The sequence below is a fragment of the Rhinolophus hipposideros genome, assembly GCF_964194185.1.
Source record: "Rhinolophus hipposideros genome assembly, chromosome: 9".
Lineage (NCBI taxonomy): Eukaryota > Metazoa > Chordata > Mammalia > Chiroptera > Rhinolophidae > Rhinolophus > Rhinolophus hipposideros.
The window spans coordinates 10,423,804-10,447,926 of NC_138055.1; the positions used below are offsets into that span (position 1 = coordinate 10,423,804).

The 24,123-nt window shown below is 40.6% G+C and overlaps 1 protein-coding gene across 32 annotated transcripts in view; it reads left to right on the plus strand.

Moving 5' to 3' along the window:
- The window catches only part of RBFOX2 (RNA binding fox-1 homolog 2), a 257,128-nt gene that overhangs the window by 44,872 nt on the left and 188,133 nt on the right, over window positions 1-24,123 (plus strand). For 2 of the 32 annotated variants that reach the window (XM_081059997.1, XM_081059999.1), the window contains exon 1: window positions 16,800-16,908. The exons of 27 other annotated variants lie outside the window; for them this stretch is intronic. In XM_081059997.1, coding sequence (XP_080916123.1) covers window positions 16,867-16,908 — 42 coding nt within the window. In that variant the 5' untranslated portion in view covers window positions 16,800-16,866. Of the gene's footprint in view, window positions 1-16,326; window positions 16,463-16,799; window positions 16,909-24,123 lie in introns of those variants that run through there. 3 more of the 32 variants (XM_081060006.1, XM_081060009.1, XM_081060012.1) reach the window with 2 other exon arrangements.

Here is a 24,123-nt window from a genome sequence, read left to right on the forward strand (position 1 = left end):
AGAAACCAGAATCTGGGTGCTCTGTATGCATGTTGCTACTGGGGTATCCTTGCCACTAGGCTCTCTCAGGAGAAAGAGCTAGAAGATATATATGTAAGTGTATGTGTATACACAACACATATATGTACACACATACATATACATACACCACACATGTACATCTGTGACTTGTTCTGAATGTGTATATGTGTATGTATGTATATATGTATGTACAGATATATGCATGTATGTATATGTTATGTATTTTATATTAGAAAACAGTGAGTTTTATATTGTAAAACCAGACTTCACGGTGATGACTCCATCTTAAATCTAGCCAACCTCGTTCCATTTTTGTAAATATATTCTCGAGTCGGGAGAAACTTGGCTCTTCTTATCCTCAGCATATTTACTTATTTCGTTTTATTTATTTGCTCAGTGTAGCCATTTTTCCCAGCACGATGACTATCTTCTCTGTCTCTACACTCCACTGCTCACGGCCTGGAATCAGTCAGTGGGGCCTGTGGCCGGTTCTGCTGTCAGCTTCCTGCCACTCCTCAGCTTCCACTCAGCTCCCCCAGGCGCTCTGTGCTGGGCCTCAGGGCGCGCCGGCCTGTGCGTCCTCCTAAGTCCTCTTCTCACCTGTGTCCTTAGCTGTTGTGCCCACCTCTTCTCTTGTGCCGACGGAAGGGGGCTGTTGTTAGTTTTTGAGGAGGTCATATTTTTTTGTTTATTGAGGTATAACATATATGTAGAAAAATTCATCCTTTTACATTTCTGTCAGTTTTGACAAATGTAACATAGTCATGTAGTGACTGCATCAGTGAAGATATAGAATACTTTCATTACCACAATAAGTTCCCTTGGGTCCCTTTTTGGTTTATCCTGCTGGCAATTACTGATCTAATATCTGTTCCTATGGTTTTGCCTTTGAAATGTCATATAAATGGAATCGTATACTAAGTAGCTTTTTGAGTCAGCTTTTTTACTTTGTGTTCTTTTTAAGATTCATCCCTGCTGTTTTATGTATCCATAATTTGTTCCATTTTTTTTAATTGTTGAGAATTATTTATGCCTGGGCCACCATTTACTTTTCCGTTCACCAGGTGATGTACTCTGGGTGGTTTCCAGATTTTGACAATTGTGAGTAAGGCTGCAGTAAGCATTTGTATATAGGTTTTGTGTGGTCATATGTCTTCATTTCTCTTGGGTGAATACCTGGAGATGGAATTGCTGGCTCGTATCTTAAGCACACATTTAACTTTATAAGAAACCGCCAAATTGTTTTCCAGAGTGGCTTTCCATTTTTGCATTCCCACCAATAATGAATGTATGAGAGTTTCAGTTACTCTATATCCTTTCACGATCTTGTGTTGTCAGTTTAAAAACAAATAATCTGTCATTCCAATAGGTATGTACTGATATTCCAATAGATATGTGGTGATATCTCCTTATGGTTTTAATTGGTATTTCCCTAAGTACTTATGGTGTTGTGCAGCTTTTATTTGCGTATTTGCCATCCATATCTTTCTGATGATGGGTCTGTTAAATCTTTTTTGTTTTTTTTTTAATAGGGCTGTTCATTTTCTTAATGAGTTTTGAGAGTTTTTTATATATCCATGTTACCAGTCCGTTATCAATGATGTGTTCGCAGATATTTTCTCCCATTCTGTTAGTCTAAATGATAAACATAGTGTCGTTAGTATATAAAAATGTTGGATTGGATTCTTTGGGGCTTTCCATATAGCCTCGATGCTGTGAGGACCCAAGAGACATGTTTGTAAGAGGATGAATCTGGGCTTGACGGGCAGTGGAGATCTTGGGGGCTCAGAACTGCCTCTACCCAGCAACTGAAGGGAACTTAGTGAGGAAAGGAAGGAAGGACTGAGGGGAAAGGAGGACAGTGAGGGTGGTGGCCAGCCTTTGGTGTGAGAATTCAGTTGTCAATTCAGGGCTGGGAGAACCGTTGCTAGAATTGTCTCAAATAAACAGGTAAGGAGCCTGAGAGGAGCCAGGGGGACTTCACATGGAGTGTGCTGAAGTGTCGGACCTACGTGAACTCAAGCAGGGAGACTCATTTGGTATGTAAGAGAGGCTTAGAGAGGGGGCGTGACCTATGGAAGATGATATGGGTCAGGAAGTGGTGGAGCCGGACCTTAAATGAAGATCTTTAGGAAGAGTTGTGAAGAAGGGCCTCCGCAGCATATGAGAGGGGAAAGGACTGTCGGGGAGGGGGGCGAGAATGCTAAATGGCGGTGATACATGTTTTTGTTATTCTTTATATCTATACATGATGCATAAATACTCTTTTTGTATATAGTAAATGTTTAGTAAAATATAACAAAGCTGGAATGGCAGCAGAATTGGTGGTTGAACTGGTAAGAGTTTGACTAAAAATCAAATTGAATTATATTTTGGGTTAAACAGAAAACACAAGAAATCAAATGGGAATGAATTTTTAGCAGAAGAAGAATGTTTGTTTCTTCCTGACACCAAAAGGGAAAGGATACTAAAGACAATAAGACATCATAGATCTGGCTTTTGCTAATTATCATTAGTTATGAAAATACTAACTCCCAAGGTTAGGATTTACCGGAACTGGAATTGCCTTTGGATTAAAAGAGAATGATGAAAGGAAATAGCTGGAGAAACCTGATAGGAATTGTAATTATCTTGTTGGATTCCTGGTCTAATTCAGGCACTGTGCTAGGCTCCTTACCATTATGTTCTAGTCCTTCTGTAACCCTGCAAAGTATCTGACGATACAGTACATTTCTGTTTTACAAATGCAGAAATTGAGATTCAGAACATTAAGTGATATGGCCAAAGTCATATACTAGTGATTGAGCTGGGATTCGTTGTGTGGCGAATCCTAGGGTTGTGTGGCGTCAAAGCTAGTTCTCTTCTCACTGTACTGGTGCTGATTGTAGTGTCACCAATAGGCTGATGTTGGTCCCCTGCTCATCACCGATTGGCCACCAGATAGGCATAGAAATGGACTGTGAGCGCTGAGACTCTTACCGCAACTTGATAGTGTTGAATCTAATAACAAAAAGTTTGTGTTTCGTGTGTCTTTTTAAAATTTCGTTTTTTTCCAGTAATTCATTTTATTGCATTTTGCAAAAGTATCGCTCCATGATGGACTGGAAACTTACAAAGGAAAGGGTTGCCACAGTCAGTTGAGAAGCCCTGTCCTGTGCCATGCTGCCCCTGCTGTGGAATTCGGAATGGCAGGGGTGACAGGGTTCGAGGTAGCGTTGGAGCCATAGGGAAAGGCGAGGACCGCGGGGGAAGGCCCCAAACTGCCCTCAAGTGGGAGCAATCAGGGTGAATCCCCCGTCTCTCTGCCTCCTTTGGTCCAGTGTGGTGCTGGGATTGTGGCAGCCTTTCTATAGCTTCCTAACCTGCTTTGTGTTACATTCTACCACAATGCTGGTGTCCTTGCAGAGGAGAACAAATACAGGAAAAGGAATTTATGGAAATAAAGTTAGCTGAAGGTTGGAATTCAGAAAGTCTGAAAACTCCTTTCCTCTCCTCACAAATACACACACATGAACATTCACCTTGAAGCCCTTTCCCTTTAAGGAAAAGGCTTCAGTTCTTTGGCAGGGCCGAGAGTTTGGATTGGCCCCTTCTGCTGCTGTTTGCCACGGAGACTCCTGACCAGTCCAGTTTTGTTCAGAGCTGGTTTGGGAGCCAGCTGAGCTGCCAAGTTCAGTGTACCCAATTGGAAATATGTTCATGTTTAGAGAGTGGGCCAGATCCCTTGGGGGCGCCTCCTACAGTTCAACTTTCCAAGGCCCCCCAGGAAAAGTGGCTCTGCTGTTTGTGGAACCCCATGTCATAGATTCTTCTCGCTCAGTGTGTTTGAAGTCTTGCCGGTTTAGGGAATGGGTAGTTTAACTCCTCACTGAAGGGAAGCTGTTTTTAGGGAGCTGACCCAGAATGGGATACCCTCTGCAGTGGCCCAGGAAAAGGAGCCTACCCAGCCTTCTGGTGACCGAGGATAGGAAAAGGAAAGAGGTCTCAGTTTTATAAGATCATTTTTCTTTCTGTTTCCACGTGTGAAATAGCAAAATGGGCCCTCTAAGAACTAGAGCCTTGTTTGACCATTTTACTTAAGCGGGAAACATCAAGCACACACCTGAGATAAAGGCAGGTGTTTCGTGGTACCATGTTTTCCCGAAAATAAGCCCAGCTCTTATACTGTATTTCCCCGAAAATAAGACCGGATGTTATATTAATTTTTGCTCCAAAAGACGCATCAGGGCATATTTTCAGGGGATGTCTTATTTTTTCATGTACAACATTCTACATTTATTCAAATACAGTAATGTCTTCTTCTGGAACATCGTCATAACGTACTAAATGCGTCCGTCTGGCTAACGATCGTAACTGGGGCTTGTTTTCAGGGTAGGTCTTATTTTCGGGGAAACACGGTAGGTAGGGGCCTCTTGCCCCAAACCTTACTTGGGATCCATAGTAATTCATGCTGTTCTGCTCATGGCTGAGGGCAAGGCTGCACCAACGGCAGTTCTAATCCAGTTGTGGTTGCAAAATGTTCACCGGCTCCACTGCTTGGTTCTTAATGTCTAGATACCAGCCTCGGGTCAAGAATTGGTTTCCGATTGCCCTAGGCGTAACTGTTGAGACGTTTTCAGTGCTCCTGCACGGGTGACAAATGTGGGTCAGGGGTTGGTTTATGTAGGTCTCTCTCTCTCTCTCTCTCTCTCTCTCTCTCTCTCTCTCTCTCTCTCTCTCTCTCTCTCTTGGTAGAAGCTGCTTATTTAACATTTATTGAACCCTGTGACTATTTAGAGAGTTTATAATGCCAGCCTTTACATTTCATGGTGAAGCATAATTTTCAGATTTATTAGAACCCTAACAATTTAAAGGAAGGAAGAATATAAGGGAAAGAGCTCTAAAAAGGGATGGCCCTCCAGGATTGTGCTTGGAGGAAGCAGCAGCCAGGGCGCTCTCACAATACGTTCTAAGTGCCTCATTGTTGGCAAGTCTTGGACTAAAATTACGTTTGAGCATTCCTGTGTCTCTCCTGTCGATTATAAATTTCCTGAAGATAAGGCAATTTCTGATTCTTTTTTGTATTCCTCAGAGAATCTAGGCCTTCTTAGTAGATTCAGTAAATATTTGTTGAGCTCAATTAAATAAATAAGAGGCTTCTAAACTAAGCACAAAGGACAGAATTATATTTCAGTCATTTATTTGTGAAGTTAATTCTGCAGGTCTTCGCGCTATACTTCTTTGATCAGGTTGCTGGGCGCAGATGACTAGCCTAGTATTTGTCCGTAAGCATTTTACTCCTGCCTTGGTTGTGCTATCAGTAAGCCATGTGAAGACAGAGAATGTGGCTTCTAGAAGAGCCGTAAGAGCTGACGGCCTCTGCCCATTCTCCCCGCCATGTAGCCAACCCCTTCCTGTACGGTCTTTGGGGGCAGTAAGAAAATTGCCTAAAAGTGATTCCTAGGTAAAGCTGGAGGCTGGTTGTGTGTGTACTCTTATGTGTTGTTAGGTGTGTGGAAGTTGAGGGGGTGGTGGTGCTGGAAATAATCGTAGAGAATCTGCTTCTCCGCCATGTTTCACCCGTGAAAAAACAGACCCAGAAAGATGAAGGAGTTTTTTCCTATCCACGGGGCTAACGAACGGGCGTCAGGACTGTTCTGGATTTCCCGAGTCTTAGTTCTAGGCATTTGCCACACTACATAGAAGTTCTGGTTTTTTATAGAAAGCGTCAGTAAAGACCGATTTCCTGCAGAAATGAATATTGGCAGTGTAACTGAGGAATGTGAGTGGAAAAAGATTTTTCCTTTGGAATGCTAGGAGAACCATCCCAAAGTGTCTCTCTTTTTCTGCTTTTTTTGTGATTTAGAAGACAGAACAAAATGAAAGAAATTTCATAAAGGACATGCTTCATTTAAACGCTTAAAGAAAAAAACAGGCCTCTTCGAATTTCTAAAAATAACATTTAAAACGTTCCAAAATTGTGTAAAATGAGATTTTAGTTGCAAGAATGCTGTAATTTTCTTGGGGTCCCCAGGCCTGGGGAGGATGCTAGCTAGCTTTCTGAATGCTTCATATTCTTATGTGACTCTTTTGTTTATGGTGACCCCAGAATGTGAGATGGAATAACGTGCTTGAAGGGTGATTTGGGGGAAGGGATGAGAAGATTGCAGGCGGGAAAGCGCAGCCTAGTGCTTTCAGCCTTGTTTTTTTCCCCCCCTTAAAGGAAAGGCCTGCTAGGAGCCTGTTCCTAACTGATTCCAGATGGGCCTGCTGCAGTACAAAGGTTTTCAGTGTGGTTGGGACGGGGCTGACCGAGAGGGCCCCCTGAGCACTTCCTGTGCAGCCCTCCAATTGTACTCACCTAATCAGAAACAGCCCTGACTGTTGGGGCGCAAGAGCAACCTGGGGCTCTCTAGGGGCCTCATCTGTCACTGCCCTGCTCACCTCCCCATTTTAGTCTCCTTTCCTCCTGGTCTCCTCTCCATTTGTTTTCAGGGAATATTAAAAAATTTATATGAATATGCATATTTGTATTGCCCTATTCCTGTGGGGGGTGGGAGCAGGGACGAGGGGGAGGAGGAGGAGAGAGGGAGGAGGGCGGAATGGCCAAATTAAAGGCAGATGCCGAAAGGCTTTTTTTCTGGACCTGGCAGCTGTTTGCTGGAAATGGATGTTGGGAACATGAGAATGTGAAGCCAACTTGGAAAAATGAGCCACTCTTTACTTTTTTATTTTTTCAATCCTGGCACCCTTTTCAAAGGGTTTAGAATATTGCACAGGGATGTGAACGTTATAAACAGAGGCTCATTGGCCCCTTCTGGCTGTGTGCCAAAGGGCGAGTTTGATGGTGACCTTATACCCAGTCGAGGGAGCAAGGTGTTTTGCACTCAGGTCCCGCGTAGCACTATTGCCAGGGGAGCATACCTTCTTTGCTGTGATGTAGACGGGACTTTGGCCAGCTTCTCAACTACTGCACAGTACCTCAGGCGCTCTGCAGAGGTTCCAAGAGGATTTTGTGGTGCCACTCAGCTGCAGGGACCTTGGCTTCTTCTTAAGGGCCTTCCAGACTCCACCGGAATATATTTTACGTATAAACTTAATTTTTTTTTGGTTCAGACGCCTGTTAGACTGAGGGTATGCTTGGTATTCAAATCGCAGGCTTCTTTCTCGAGCTAGCTGACGGTTGCAGAAACCCTGTGGTTCCCGGGGTGCCTCGGGGGCTGCGCAGTTTCAGTCTGACCCATCAGGGTGTTCATGTTGTTGCATAAATGTGCATTTATTAGGATAGGATGTGAAAATATACGATCTAGTCATAAAGTTCTCAGCACCATTGGTTTGTTCTCCTGACCTGTCTACTTTTAGTGCCCCTTTTATCTTCTTGTAAGTATGATGGTCACATTTTTCCTTGAGTCCGGTGTGGAATATGTTGTCTGATGAAAAAGTTTTGTGCTATTTCTAGGTAACGAGGTCGTCTGGGAGATATGGTTTGGAAATGGAAATATTTCAATTTCTGGAATATTTTGGTGTTAGTGGGAATAATGGATCAGAGTATTTGAAACTGGGATTTCTTAAGACACGTCACTTGATCCCCCTCCTGATGAGTGAGTATTAGCAATATAGCATTGACGTTAACGCAGAATTACCTGATGTTTTTAACCATCGGCTGCTTGCAATAACGTCCTCAATCTCCCTTTATTTTTTAAAAATCCCTCTTTAGGTGTGAAGAAGAGAAGGCACCTGAGGTGTTTGCTTGTTTGTTTGTTGAGTGGCTATAATTTGCCAAAAATCATATTATCTCACTTAATATGAGGTGGCCTTCCATTTGCAGATGAGGACACTGCACTTGCCTAGTGTCCTACAGCTCGTACGTGTCGGGGAGACAGGCTCAGCCCCTTACGTTCCGGATCCAAAGGTGATAAATGTTCTTCCACACCCTGAGTTGTATGTGAGTCCTATATTCTTCTCAGGAAGAAATTCTTTCCTAAGGGGAATGGAGTGATTAAAAATTGGTTTCAAGATCATTTTAAACTTCTTATTGTTATTCTCTTCCCTTTTTAGACGTGCTAACTTTATGCCTCTGACATATAAAGAGCTGATACTGGAGAGGGGAAGGAGATGAACCATTTAGTTACTGTTTATAGAGAGGCTTTGAGGCTCTAAAAGCTGCTGTGTTTTTTAATTGCACTTTTTATTGCGATAATTGCAGATTGACATGCAGCTGCACAGAAGCTTCTTTGGAAATGGCCAGAAGGCAGAGGCCCTGCTTGAGAGCAGACAGACACCTTTCCACATCTTCCAAGGCTGTGGGGAAGGAGCTGTGTGAGGGGCTTTTGAGAGCTTGCTTCACCTCTGCAGCCAGCTCTGCTGTGTTGGGTTTGCGCGCTTGTCAGATGCTGCGTGCTGTGCCGCCAGAGCGCCCGGATGCTGTTTCACTGCAGGCCGGCCATCCCATGAAATCTGGCTGATTTGAGCAGAGACAACATTGAGGATATAGGGATAGACTGGGTGGGGGTGGAGACAATAGCTGACGTTGGAAGAAATGAGTCAGAAACGATAGGGGTGAATCAACCAGACATCTTGGTTGTGGTCACTCTGAAGATTCCTTTCATTGTGTTCCCATTAGCTTAGATGTCGTCTTCCTAAGCAGGCCTTTTTGTAACCCTAAAGTACATTTACCCCCATTTTCTTTAATATTTATTGTGATTGGTGGCTAGATATTTGCTTATTGGTGTAATGTCTCCTCTCCAGTTTGACTAAACCACATTAGGGCAGGGACTGTCTGTTTTTCACACTGTGTATACATGGTGCCTAGGCCGTGAGACCATAATAGGTGAACATATCGTAAAAGTTTGCTGAGCAAATGAATACCGTGGGAAATGATGGTTCCTGTTGAAGAGCTTAATTCTTAGCCTTTGCGTTATGCCTTTGCGTATTATTTTGGGTCAGAGCACTAACTTGGAACATTTTCCTCATTAAAGAGTTTTAATTCTATAGGTTTCTTTTCTTCTCTTCTTGTAAACAAGGTAATAAACTACCTGAGCTTGAGGGTCATCCCTTAAGCTCTGTTAATGGATTCTTGCTTCATTTCAGAAAATGTGCTTACGGCCTAGAAGCCCAGCCTATAAAGCAGCTGGTCCACCTTGACCTCTAAAATTAGCAGACTTGTTCTTTTCCCTCCTGTTCCGCATGTTTGGAAGAGCAGCACAATTCTATTTTGAGGCTTGTTACAAAATAAAACTCAGTGACTCTGGTTTAAAAACTCTCTGCTCATCTAAATTGGTTTAATGACGATTCTTTAACCCCTTTCAACTTCTCGTCTCAGAATTGACCTCCCCTAATTACCTTTTATAAAATAGGAGTCATGTACGCACATATATTTGGTCTCTAACTCACTGAGACCCTTTCTCAAGTTTGGCTGTTGTTGTTGTTGTTCTTCTTTCTTAAGGTAACCTTTCTCCTCAAGACCAGAAAGGAAAGGATAAATGATGATGGACAAGAAAATTAGAAAACATTTAGGAAAAAATGTGGGGTTGTGGGAGGGTGTCAGAGTATATATGTACATATATATATGTTTTCTCCTTTTCGGCCCCACTCTTCTCTAGCTGGAATGATAATTTTGTGTAGTCTGGGAAAAATTGCATAATTTCTAGATTCAGCTATTTCTTTTAGGTAGTTGTGCACATACTGAGTAGGTAGCTCTTGTTAAGATCTTTGCTGTACCCTGATGAAGACTGGTAAATGATTTTTAGATGTGTGCATTGAAGAAGCAGTAGCAGTAATAAAGTAAAGCCTTGGTCCTACTGTCCCTATTGAAACAGAAATTGGGAGAGCTGAGGGTGGTGGAAGATTATTTATGATTTTGGAGCTATGATGTCAAAATCCTCAGTGAGTTTTACTTAATCACTAGACACAACTAATATTTGAGTATCATGCCACCAGGTAAGGTTAATATTCACTCAGGTCAGGGATCACCTCTTACATATATATCCCCTTTATTTGTTGTAGCACCTAACACAGTCTCAGGCACAGAAGAGGCACTGAATGAATTTAATTTAGTGTGATCATGCTCAATTCACAGATTATTTGAGTTGGTTGATCTATTTGGTGGAAGAAAACTTCACCTGTGCATTTTGTATAAAACAATGTGCCTGGGAATTTTAAAAATAATGCATTTCAAGTTTCCAGAAGAAAACATATGAGAATATCTTCATGGTAGTCTTTACTTGAACCAGGACATAAGCACTAAGTGTAAAGGAAAACAATGATTGATTGACTGCATTAAAATGAGGAATATTTGTTCATTAAAAGATACCACTAAGAAAGTTAAAAGGCAAACCATAGAGTAGGAGAAGATATTTGTAACGTACGTATCTGGTTGGTGTCCAGGATATAGAAATAACTCTTACAAATCAATATGTAGAAGTCCTATAAATCAATCTTTGAACAACCTAGTAAAAAAATGGGCAAAATATTTTAAAAGGTATTTCACAGAAGATGATATCCAAGTGCCCAAAAAGCAGTCCACATCATTCATCAGCCGCAAACAACCGCAGTGAAATAGTGCCACACATACTCCAGGATAACTGAAATGAAGCAGGCAGACATTGCCACATCTTAGCGAGGTTGTTCAGCATCAGGAACCCTTATGCCTTGCAGTGGGAATGCAGGTTGGTACAACTTTGGAAAACTGGCAGTTGGCAGAATCTCCCAAAGTGGAAGGAACATCAGTGTACCTTAGGACCAGCATTTCCACGCCTGTGTATAACCAACAGAAATGTGCACGTACTCATATGTGCACCAAAAGATATGTACAAGAATATATGTAACAGCTTTTTTAGTAATAGCCCCAAGCTGGAAATACCACAAAATACCTTCCAACATTACTGAAATGTTTTTCAATAAATCGATATATTTATAAAATGGAATACTTTCCAGTAATGATGATGAATGAACTATTGGATCATTTTACAAATACAATATGGAGTGAACAAAGCAAGCATGAAAGAGTACATAGTGTGTGATTCCGTTTATCGAAAATTCAAAACAGGCAGGACAAATCGATGGTGTTGCAGCCATCATTGCAGCCAGGTAGGAGTGACTTTGCAAAGGCATGAGAGGGGCTTCAGGAGTACCTGTCGTGTTCCTTATTTTTTTACCTAGATGCTGGTTACATGGGTGGGTCACTTTGTAGAAATTTATGGAATCTACTTAGATTTTCCCCATTTTTATATGTCATATAGTCATGTCATTAAAAAGTTTACTTAAAAATTTGATTCTACTTTTATCCTATGACTGCGACAGCTGATACATAGGTTTCCTCTCATACATGTGCTAATCCTTTGCCTGTCAAAGCTGGCAGGATGTGGGTATGTACATACTTTATGTATTTTTATGTTAGGGTTGTGGTGTGGGTATGATGATGCTTCTTTTATTAATCTAAATTTGCTTTTCAGATAGTCAGCACTCTGAGAGCTTCACACAGCCATAGGAAGGGAACATTGATTGAATAAACTCCACTGATCACTTTTTAAACCAATTCTCTTAGTAGAATAAGGAAATTTTCACTGGAAATTTCACTGCTTCACAGGGCAGCAAATTTGGATGTTGCTCTGCAGACAGGATCCTCTTAATTAAGGATTCTCAGCCACTAACAGCTTCATTTTGAAAAGAATGCACCTCATTCTGACCTTTGTTCTTTTTTAAAATTGAGATATAATTGACATATAACATTATGTTAGTTTAGTGTAATGATTTGATGTATGTCTATATTGTGAAATGATCACTAATATGTCTAGTTAACCTCCACCACCAGGTACAGATTTGTTTTCTTGTGATGAGAACTTTTAAGATCTACTTTCTTAGCGACTTTCAAATTTACAATACAGTATTATTAACTGTAGTCCCCATGCTGTACATTACATCCCCGTCTCTTACTTATTTTATAACTGGAAGTTTTACCTTTTGACCCTCTTCACCCATTTCTTCCACCCTATACCTCTGGCACCCACCAATCTGTTCTCTGTATCTGTGAGTTCATTTAAAAAAATTTTTTTTTTCTTTAAAGATACCACATATAAGTGAGATCTTACAGTATTTGTCTATTTGTCTTTCTCTGACTGATTTCACTTAGCATGATGTCCTCAAGGTCCATTCATATTGTTGCAAATGGCAGGATTTCCTTTTTATGGCTGAATATTATCCCAGTATGTATACATACACCACATTTTCTTTATCCATTCGTCCATTGATGGATACTTAGATGGTTTCCACATCTTGGCTATTGCTGTAATGAACATGGGGGTGCAGATACCTTTTCAAATTAGTGTTTTTGTTTCTTTCAGATAACTACCCAGAAGTGGAATTGCTGGATCATATGGTAGTTCTATTTTTAATTTTTTGGAGGAGCTTCCATGTTGTTTTCCATAATGGCTGCAATAATTTATGTTACCACCAGTAGTGTACTAGGGTTCCTTTTTCTCCATATTCTCACCAACACTTGTTTTTTCTTGTCTTTTTAAAAAAATTAGTTTCAGGTGTACAAAGCAACGTAATAGACATATACACCTCTCACAAAGTTATAACCCCCCCAAATCTACTACCCCTCTGACAACATCTATAGCTATTACAATACCATCAACTATATTCCTTATGCTATACTTTACATCCTATGAACTAATATATATATATATGTGTGTGTGCGTGTGTGTGTGTGTGTGTGTATATTTGACGTTCAGTGTTATTCTACTTCAGCTTCAGGTGCACAGCGCAGTGGTCAGGCATCTACACAGCCCATGACGTGGTCCCCTGATAAGTCCAGTGCCCACCTGGCACCCTCCATAATCTTTACAACATTATTATATTCCCCATACTCTGTTTCATATCCCCGTGACTACTTTGTGTCTACCAACTTGTACTTTCTAATCCCTTTGCCTGCTTCCCCATCCCCACCCCCCTCCCATCTAGCAACCTTCAGTGTTTTCTTATCTTTTGATAATAGCCTTTCTGACAGGTGTGAGGTGGTATCTCATTGTGGTTTTAATTTGCGTTTCTCTAATGGTTAGTGATATTGAGCACCTTTCATGTACCTGTTGGCCATCTGTATGTCTTCTTTGGAAAAATGTTTGTTCAGATCCTCTGCCCATTTTATAATCAGATTGTTTGTTTTTGCTATTGAGTTGTATGAGTTCTTTAAATATTTTGGATATTGCCCATTATCAGGTATATGACTTGCAAATATTTCCTCCCATTTTGTAGGTTGCGTTTTCATATTGTTGGTAGTTTCTTTTGCTGTGCAGAAGCTTTTTATTGATCTTTATTCTTATAATGGATACTGTAAAGAGAAGAAATCTCCACATGGTGTTGAGATTTTCCCCCTTTACTCTATGGAAACCTAACTTACAGTAAGGCACTTCAGGAAAACTTAATTTGTATGAGGTAGAAAACCTATAAGATGTTGTCTTGTCTTCTCTCAACTGGGCATATCTCTCAATTCTCCACCTAACCTTAGTAAAATACTTGAAAATTCTCTTAAGTTTGCCATGTCTGATGACCATACCTTGGGAATTTTCATTCTCTCTCCGTGGAAGGCCCTAACCATACCTGCCTCATGACCTAAGTGAACTGGAGCTCAGTCTCCGTGACACCTTCTAGAATTAGTCATTTCCTCTTGTGTGCTTTCGCCGTTCCTGTATAAATCTCTGCTATATCACATACCACATTGTAGCTGTGTTTGTCCTCCAGTGCTAGCCTTTGGAGACTGTCAGCTGGCATGTGGTAGGTAATCAATAAATATTGAAAGAAAGGATAAATGATGACCATATTGTCTGAAAGACAATAGCTATTTTCTAAAGGATAAAAGCCAATTATAATATTTGACATCGGTAGATACATGTTTTAATTTTTTTTCAAAAGAAGTGCTATTTTGCATTAATCTCTCAGTAAACCCAGGGGTATATTTACAACGGGGCGCCTATTGTTGGAAGTAGGAGAGGGTGATGCTGGCCGGTTCATGTTGGGACCAGACACTTGACCTTGGCCTCCTTAGCGTTGTCCTCTAATCAGCGGATTTAATTTTAGTGGGTTCCCTGGAGAAGTACTTTGAAATGCTCTGGTTCTAATTGCAGAATTTAGAAATCATAAATCTAATGTATAGATGCTGACTGCATTAGGGTTTATGGATTAAAACCAGTAGGTGAGACTGTGTAGGTATCAGGACATTATAGCTGGGCCAGTATAGGCATTGTGACAGCGATAGTTTTGTTCATTTCAAATATTATAAAATTAAATTCCGGAATATGTTATTTGAAGTTTTGTCATTTCCCTTCAGCATTTAATTTCTCAAGCCAGTTTTAATTTAAAAAGATCTGAGTAGAATCATTGCCATTAGTCCAGAAGTTTAAAATAGTGGGATTAGAATAATAAATCAGTAAGTATTGAGTGCCCACTTAGGGTTCAATACTGTTAGTAATACATAAAAAGTATGACTTTGACCTTGATGTCAAGCAACCTATATTTTATTGATGACATAAGAACACACAGATACAAAATGATTTCTAAATATTTCCTTCTAATCCCAATAGTCTGTAAATGGGAGGCCAAGTAGAAAACAGCACAAACTTGGGAGTCCAAACAGATCTGGGTTGAATCTTCAATTTTAAAAATATTAAATGAGTTATAGAACCTTGGTCATGTTGACATCTCTAGAACTCTTGTTTCTATTTGCAAAGTGAGGTAAGAATATATACAACTTGCCATTTTTTGGTTTTATTTTTGAGAAGTAATGACAACCCATAAAAAAAAAAAAAAAACCCTGGCACACAATAAGTGCCCCAAATGCTCACTTGCATGAAAGGAATAGGTGACTAGAGCTTTATTTGCAGTAGCTCACGCGGTCCAGGTATTGTTGATAGATTTCATAATGGTAACTAACATAAGTCAAGCTCAGTAATTGATCTGATAGGCAGTCTTGGAAGCGCTGCTTCAGCCTTCCCATTGTAGAATAAGGTGACTGATGTGTTTGTTTTTAGGCATTAAGAAGGCCTTTTGGAAGAGTGCTTCTCACGGGGAGCTTGTGGAGCTTTCTGACCAGTGATGGTACGCAGGAAAGGTTTCACACGAGCAGTGGCTTGTTAGGAGCCACAAGGGGTAAGATAAGAAAGCACATATCTCAGAAATGGGCTAATCAGACTGAGTTCCTTCCGCCCTCCCTTCTTCGTCCCCCAGTGTGACTTTCAGCTGTTTATTAGCAAACGCTGCATCCTTTGGTGTTTTCCATAGCAGTTGGGAAGCTTATTCTGGATGCCTGTGTGGTAACTAGTGGGACATTTTGACTTTGCTAAATGTTCCAAATTGTTTAAATTCTGTTTGGGGTAAATGACTATTTCTTATTATACTAAGTCATTTTCCATTCATGGCTATTTTTTCACTGGAGAGTTGATGCCCTGGAGCTGAGTCTTTGCCCTGCAAACCGAAAATACAGTAGTTTTCCCAGGTGTGTCTTATTTTAATCCACTCTCTGTCATACTACAAGGCTCTGACCTCCTTGGAGCCTTTCCTACTTGGTGACAATTGATGCTTTCTCCTTTAAAGTCATGTAGGATATAGCTGCCCGGTTGGTAGTGTTCAGCTATCACATATGGCTCTGAGAGAAAAATGCCTTCCCTCGAATGGGAGGTGGACACCTGAACTGGACAAAAGAAGCCCTGGTCCATATTCAGTCATCATTTAGGGAGCGTGAGTAGCAATTTCCAAGTTAGAGTCAGGACTAAGCAAAGAAAAAACAGGGCCAGCTCCAAAATTGGTTAGTAATCAAAAATTGGCTGGTGTATGAGGCTGGATTTTTCTAGAAGTAGACACCTTTTAAGGAATTGTCTATGGTTCAAGAAATTATGTGCATTTTATGGTATATCTATGCTTATGAAAGGATAATTTTCTGTAAGTTCATGTTCTTCCTCTGCAGATTATTAATTTCTGTTAATATCCACAAATATCCACAGGAATTTCACTCTAATGATGTCAGCTTACTCTCTATTTATTCAGTCCCTTTGGCCCAGGGACTTACACTACTTTACATTAATTTTGTCAGTAATTCTTACAGCATCCCTGTGTGGGAGCTGCTTTTTAGATGAAGGATGTGAGAACATGCTCCAATTTACATAGCAGGTCAGCCCCTGGGATGGAAAATTGGACCCAGGATTTGTGGTTCCAGGCTTAGCGTGTTTGGTCACTGAAATATGCAGTCTTTCTCCCTCACTTCCCTCCCCCTTTTCCTCCTCTTTTTTCCCCTCTGGTAGAGGAAATGTTATCAAGCCAATAGCTTGAGAATCCGGTCTTTTAAGAAGTTAGAGACTGCTGTGCCTTTCGGCGTAGCTTGGGATGGAAGGAAGCAGCGAATACTGACGCTCGGCACATCAGTTTTTGACTGCTGCGTGCTTTTATTTTGGTTCCCTCATTGAGAGGAGAGGTGGGTGTGAGATATTTTGTGTGTGCCAACCTTCTATGGGGGCAGTCCAGCTGTTTTAACGCTCAGCAAATATTGCTTTTGGGGAGGGGGCCGGAGAGGAGGAGGTGAAGCAGCCACGTTGGGGTGGGCTTGAGAGGAGGATGGAATGTAGGAAGGAGGACATTTCTCTGTGTTTTCTTAGTCATAGGACTCTGAGTCCCAAGTAGCTAAATTTAGCTCAGGTTCCTGTTGAAAGCATCATTTTTTGGGGGCGGGTGGTGCGGGGAAAAACGGAAAACCTTTTTGTGTATCCTGCTCTGTGAAGCCAATGGGGAAGCAGGAGGAGGTGAGGTTGCCATGGAGATGGTAGCTGTGTGCAAGGGGAGAGCAGCAGGGTTTAGAATTCCAGGAAGGAAGAGAGAGTGATGTCATCAGATTCCATGGACCAGCCCAGGAACCCCTGTGAGGTTGGTGGGGAGTTGGGTGTGCGTGGGGGGGTGGAGTGGGAGTTTGTGCAGGGGAATTTGTGGCTTCAGTAAGGTGTGGGGAGTCCAGTTCAAGCAGAGAGGTTGGTTGTGTGGAATTGTGCTGCTCTGCAGTAATGCCTGCTTTGTAAAAATCTGTAAATCACTCTGAATTTGCAGAATGTTTTCTTTGTTGGAAAAGGACGTATTCATTTAACAAAGGAGCAAATCTAGATGTAGAATATAATGTCTTTTTATAGTTATATTCCTGTAGTATTTGCGTGTGCCTTTATCCCTGTACGTGAGGGTATTTGTGCATACGTTTTGGATATATATTTGCCTTTGTGTGATGCCTTTTAGGATGCTGCATGCAGTTAAATGCTTCGCTAATACCTGATTATCATGTTTCTTTTTCTATGAATGGATGTGTGTACATAAAACACACTTTTTATTAGAAAAATCTGTAAGAAAATAAGAGCAGTTGTTTTTGCGGCAGAAGGGAAGACTGCGTGCTTCAAGACAGCCGTGGTGAACATATGTGTGCGTGTTCGTACTGATTGTGAAGGGCAAATGTGGTTCTTTTAGAATGACCGAGAGGCTGAATTTCCTTTTAAACACATACAACAGAATCTGTGCCTCCAAATGAGTTCTGCCCTTGAAAATAGTCACTTTGGTTCTGGTGACACAGCCGTTGCGCAAAACATAGATTTCTCATTTGGAATCGGCTTAAGAGATGAGTGATGAAGAAAACATTGTCAGTACCTAACACTGAATGTTTTATTTACAAAAATACCTAGCTTGATCAGACACTAAGGTTTCTTTGAATGGCTTTTCCTGATTCAGGATTGTCAGAAGTCAAATCTATGCTCAGATGATGATCTTTTATCCCAGTTAAGATATTTAAAGTCGTAGGTTTAGGTTCTGAAGGTATTTTCATTTTCAGAGCAAGAGCTCTTAGATTATTTAGTTTAGCAATTGCAATGTTTTGAATGATGGCAGCATCTGAGGAATAAGCACATAACCTACCCAGGGTGACATCTTCTGAGGTGACCCATTTGGACGTATTTGTTCAAATGTGCCTGTTACCATTGGGTAATGTGGGAAGCAGGCTTATGAGTGTGTCTGCGAGCACAGACTCTTTGGAATCAGATTGGCTCCAGTCTGAATGCCTGTTCTGCGACTCCCTGTCTGACCTTGGACAAGGAACCGTCCCTTGGTGCATTAGTTTCCGCATGTAAAAGTATAAAGTAGGAATGCCAGTGCTGTGAGTTCCAGACGTCCAGGGTGGTGAGGGGTCAGTAAGCTACACGGGAGGCATCGAGGCAGTTGGTGTGTTCTCAGTCAGAGCTTATTTTGGTTATTGTCAAATAACGGTGCATTTATTTGAATTACAGAATTATGAGGTAGAAGGTCCCAGACACCACTGAACGTCTTGGAAGGAGGGGCCCCCAGGAATCTATAGTGTTTAAAGGATTTCCAGATGATTCTGATGATCAGCCAGGTTTGGGAACCATTACTGAGTGTAGTCTCTTTTGAGTATGGCCCAAGCACTGGAAGCTGGAAGCTGCATCATCTCCTGGGAGCTTGTTAGAAAGGCAGAATCTCAGGGGCCACCCCACACCCACTGAATCCCAATATGCATTTTTAGCAAGATCCCCTACAGTTACCTGTATGCACATTGAAATTTGAGAAACACTGCTTTTCTTCTAGCAAGGGGAGTAACTGGGTACTAACTGCAGGTTAAAGATGCATTACTTCTCACTTACGCCCACTCGAGAAAGAGGAACGGTCTGGCTAAGCCCATGTGTAGGTGAGCATGCACTTCCCCTCCCGGTTGCTTGGCCTGAGGATAAATGCTTCTCTGGACGAAGTCACTGTACCACAGAATGGGAAGAGCACTGTGAAAATTGTGACTCTGGCTCTACTATGTACTAGCTGTTTGGGCTTGGCCCAGTCATTTCATCTTTCTGAGTCTCGTCTCCTCACCTGACAATGGAAATAATACCTAGACCATGAAATAATACGTATAAAGTATCTAGAATATTGCAGTGCTTATATATACTACTGCCTTCCCCTTTCTCCTCCCTTTCAGCCTTTCAATGATACCCGTATAGTAGTTCTGTCCCCTCAGAAAGGGCCGCCAGGGGACACCCAGTACCAACCTGTCTGTAGGTTCCTTGCCTCTTGCCCTTCTCTCAGCTATCTTGACCTCTAATTGTACTACAGAGAAGTGTACGTATAGTTTTCTTCGCTGTCCTTTTCTACAAAGTGCCTTTTACTTAATGGAGACTGTTATCCAACAGGGCTGGAAGAAGAATTATAGGAGTTGAATAGTTGAGCTGGTACCGGCATCAAGGTATAATGAGATCTAAGAGAGGCAGCTCTGTTAGCAATTCTTAAATGTTGACCATATATTTAAAACAATTAGTGTGTGTTTTTTTTTAAATGGTATTGGAAAAGAACCCTGAATAAATTCAGAGGGTTTCCTATGAAGTCTTTTATTTATTTATTTATTTATTTATTTATTTGTTTGTTTGTTTGTTTGTTTGTTTATTTATATATTTTTAAAAGATTTTATTGGGGAAGGGGAACAGAACTTTATTGGGGAACAGTGTGTACTTCCGGGACTTCTCCAAGTCAAGTTGTTGTCCTTTGACTGTCTCCCGTGGAGGGTGCAGCTCAGCTCCAGGTCCAGTTGCTGTTAGTTGTGGTGGGGGGTGGGGTCACAGCCCACCATCCCTTGCGGAACTCGAGGAGTCAAACTAGCAACTTTGTGGTTGAGAGCCCGTGCTCCAACCAATTAATTGAGCCATCTGGCCACTCGGGGTCTGAATGGCAGCTCATTGACTACATTCTAGTTGTGGAGGGTGCAGCTTTCTGGCCCATGTGGGAATCAAACTAGCAGCCCCATTTTCCAGAGCTCGCGCTCTAATCAACTGAGCCACCCCCGTCTGCCCCCCATGAAGTCTTTCAGACTAGTTTCAGCAAAGAATTAGCATGGCAATTATCAGAAGATCATTGAATTGATAAGTAATGAGTATTAATTTTTTTCTGATCATGGAATTAATACAATAAAAGCAAGTTCAGGGACTTGCTGTGAGGACAGCAGAAGTAGATGGCAAGACAGTTTAGATCTGAGGATTGGCAGCGTAGACAGTAGGGATTGGAAGCAACAGCAGAACTAGGAAATAAAAAGGTCCATTTTCACTCAATTGTACAAATCTCAGGGGACTGAGGGATAAGACAGAATTGTGAACTCAAAACATATAATAAAAATTGTTATAATAATAGCTTTCTTGTGTAGGATAGGTACACTTCTACGTGTTTTTTGTACGTTATGCCTAATCTTACTTAACATCCCTGCAAGGTATAGGCACAAGCACACGTATTATACTGATCAGAAAGGTTGAGTAACTTGCCCTAGGTTGACTGCTGATAAGCAACAGAGCTGGTTTGACATCGTGTTGAATAGCAATGGGAGTGATGAGACCCTTACAAAAGCGAAATTGAAATAGTGAATACACACCAGTTAAAATAAACTTTATTTTGTCCAAATTGACCTCTTGGGTAAAAGTATCAATTTAAATTAAGACTGTGATATTCAGCGTGTTAGCCTATCGCAGAGGGCTGTTTTGAACATCGTAGCTTTATCCTTTGGGATATATTTCTTTTGTGCTCTGATGAGGCTAATGAAGTGGTGTCTTTTTTTCAATGCCAAAACTTGTGAAGTTCAGTGACACACCAGTTTGAATTGAATATCAACACAAAACTAATTTGTTGGTGGTTATCAATTCACATATTTAGTTATAATAAGTATTCACATAACCATATCAGTTATTCTATTCAGATCGAAATGCAAAGAATTATCAATGTTTGCACAAAGTGAATTTCATGCTCTTTGACAGCCTTCTAAGTTATGGTTGGACGAACCCCACATTTGCAATTGGAGTCTTGGGTTCCATGCCCCTTTTTGGTATTTATAGCTTATGAGACCTTGGACATATCATTTAACCTCGTAAATCTGACGCTGAGTTTCCCTTATCAATCATAAGGGATTACTGTCATCTATTTAGCGGGATTGTTATGAAGAAGAGGATGGTTTGACACTAAGTTTGCCCCTCGCTGGCTCTATTAACTGTGAGTAAGACATTTAAAACCTTGTGCTAAGTGGTTTTCTTATCTGTACGGTCTGTCTGTGTGCGTGAATGTGGGCCAAGGTGAGGAGAATGCAGGGAAAGGAGCTGGATTAGAATTAGATGACTTATGTAGTTCCCTCAAAATCTGTGATCCTGTGATTGTTGGGCCTGCCTGTGTTTTGTATGTGATGAAGTGTTTTGTATGAAGAAGGCCTCGTGTCTTATTATCATTACTGTTCTTTAGCAGTGTTGGCCCATGAAGGGACTGGCACTGTACAAGTCACTTTGCATGTATTGTCTCACTCGATCATTGGAGCAGCCCTGGGAGGTAGGTCATGTTCTCATTTAAGAGGTGAAGAATTTGTGACGTGCTGTGATCATGGTGCTAGTAAGTGTGTCAAGGACATAGCTCAGGTCAGTGTGATGCCAACGACTGTACTTTCCCCTCTGTGCCTCAATATACATGCAATTATTCGTGACATGTCAAAACTAGGAAGTTTTTGTGGGCTTAGTATGCCACACACAGATTGCTTCTTGGGCCCATAATACACTGATGAGGGAGTTTAATACTTTTTTTTTTTTGAGAACCTGTGATATATCTAGTATCATTGGGGGCATATACAAAGATGTATAAGATGTAGTTTGAGAGCTTTGGAAATAGGAGGCGTAGGCATATGCGTAATACATTTAGAGATTAGTCTGTGGTGGAATAAACTCAAGTGCTCAGTAAATGCTATAGTAGTTTTAAGAAGGAAGTAATTGCTATGGGCTAAAGGAGTGTTTTGCAAGCTTTCTTGACCCATACATGATAAGAGATCCATTTTATATTACAATCTAGTATATAGTTAAATATTTATCTGTACCTATGTGACTAAGTTTCATGAAATAATTCATATCCTTACTCAGTGTGAGGTAGTTGATTCTTTTTAAAAATTGTGTTGTGATACTTAAAGTGGTCGGGTGATGGACACACCCCCAGGTGCCCAACATTCTTTCGGGGTCAGAACTATTTTCGTAATAGTAGTAAGATGTTATTTGCCTTTTCCACTGTACCCACATTTGCACTGATGTCGCTTCAGCGACGATGAGTAAAACTGCTGACACCCTCGTATGAATCAAAGCAGTGGCACCAAATCGTACTAGTAGTAGTCGTCATTATATTATTCACCAGCACAGACTTGCAGTTAAAAGAGGAAAAGAAAAAAGCCAGAATGTTGTTGATCAAACCGGAAAAATTATTACTATTATTCAGTCTCCACCCTGATTACGTCTTTTTAATATTCTGTGTGACAAAATGGGTAATACACATAAGGCATTTCTGCATACTGAGTATGACAGTTGTCTCAAGGAAAAACACTTGTGATTATTCGAGTTTCCAACTGAGCTACCCACTTTTTTTCATGGAATACCATTTTTACTTGAAAAATAAACTGACAGACTGTGGTTATTCAGATTAGGTATTTGGCAGACATTTTATTTAAAACGAATGAAGTGAGCCTGCCATTTCAAGGAAAACAATGACAGAATTTGTTCCCTATGATAAAATTTGAGCTCGAGCAAAAGTAGATTTTTGGAAAACTTGTGTCCTGGATAATGGGCTGGACAGCTCCAGTGCTTAAAGATTTTTCTGATGAGATTGACGGTGATTGAGTGAATGTGATTTTTTTAAAGATTATGTCATGAAATGTATCAAAATTTAGAAGAGCTTTATAACTTACTGAACCGATATTTTATAAATGAATGATGTGTAATGTTACATAGTCATGATTGGTAAAAATCCCTTCAAAATGCAAGACAGACCAATAGATTTTAATCGAACAGAGTATGAAAAATTTATTGATAGGATTTCAGGTGCCACATTGCAGCTAACTTTTAAGAAACTGTTACTTTTCAGGTTTTGGTACAGTATTAAGGAAGAATATCCATAGATATGTGAAAAAACTATTAAAATGCTCTGATCTTTTCCAAATACATGTCTGTGGAAGGCCAAATTTTCTTCATTTATTTCCCAAAATAACGTATCATTACAAATTGAATGCAGAAGCTGATAGGAGAATCTGTCCATCTTCAATTAAGTTGGATATGAAAGATATTTGCAAAAATGTAAGACAGTGAAACTACTCTCACTAAATTTTGTTTTAGTTTTATAAAATGTAGTTATTTTCATAAAAATTTTTGTTAGTGTAATGGTTTATTGGTATAAAACAAATTAACAAATATTTTTTAAAAATTACTGAGTTTTAGTTTCTAATAGGCAAACATCAATACTTATAACTCACATAAACAAAACTTTTTGGGGATCTTAATTTTTAAGGTGTAAAGGGACTTTAAGATCAAAACTTTTGAGAACTGCTGCCCTAATTTTTTTTAAATAATGGTTGAGACCTCTTAAATAAGTCATCAATGGGTCTTGACCCACAGTTGGAAAAAATACTGAGCTTTAGGGATTATGGGGATTACATTTTGAAGAGATAAAGGACTTCACTAGATTTTACTTAGATTGAGTTGAAGTAGGAGAACACCCTAAGATAGGAAGTAAATTGAGTCAAGTTTGTATCTCGAAAGTAGCCATTGGCCACCATCCTCCAAACTCCATTCATATCTAGCCTCTTGTGTGTTCCCTTCTTTGTGATTTCTTCATGCCTTTCTCACGCCATTATCAACCATGTACTCTTGTTCCCTCTGGGCCTTACATTTACATCTTATTGCATGATTCTTGTTGTATTTATTTACATGCCTCTCTCTTACTAGACTATGAGTTCCTTAAGAGAAGAATTGATAACTTATTTGTCTTTCTGTTTCTACCATAGTATCAGACACAGGAAAGTCCCTCAGTAAATGTTTGTTGAACGAGTAAGTAAGTGGGGAGAAATAGGGAATGACCAGGTGAGGCCCGATTTGGGATGTTTGGTACTTGATTGTCTAAGCAGTGGGGGGCCGTTAGCTTGGGCGTGAATGATATAAGTGGTGTTTTATGAAATTAACCCTGGCCCTGGTAAGAAAATTGTGAAGAGGTGGATGGAGGCTGCTGGTCCAGCTAAGAAACTATTATTACATAATTTAGGCTGGACTCAGGTGACTC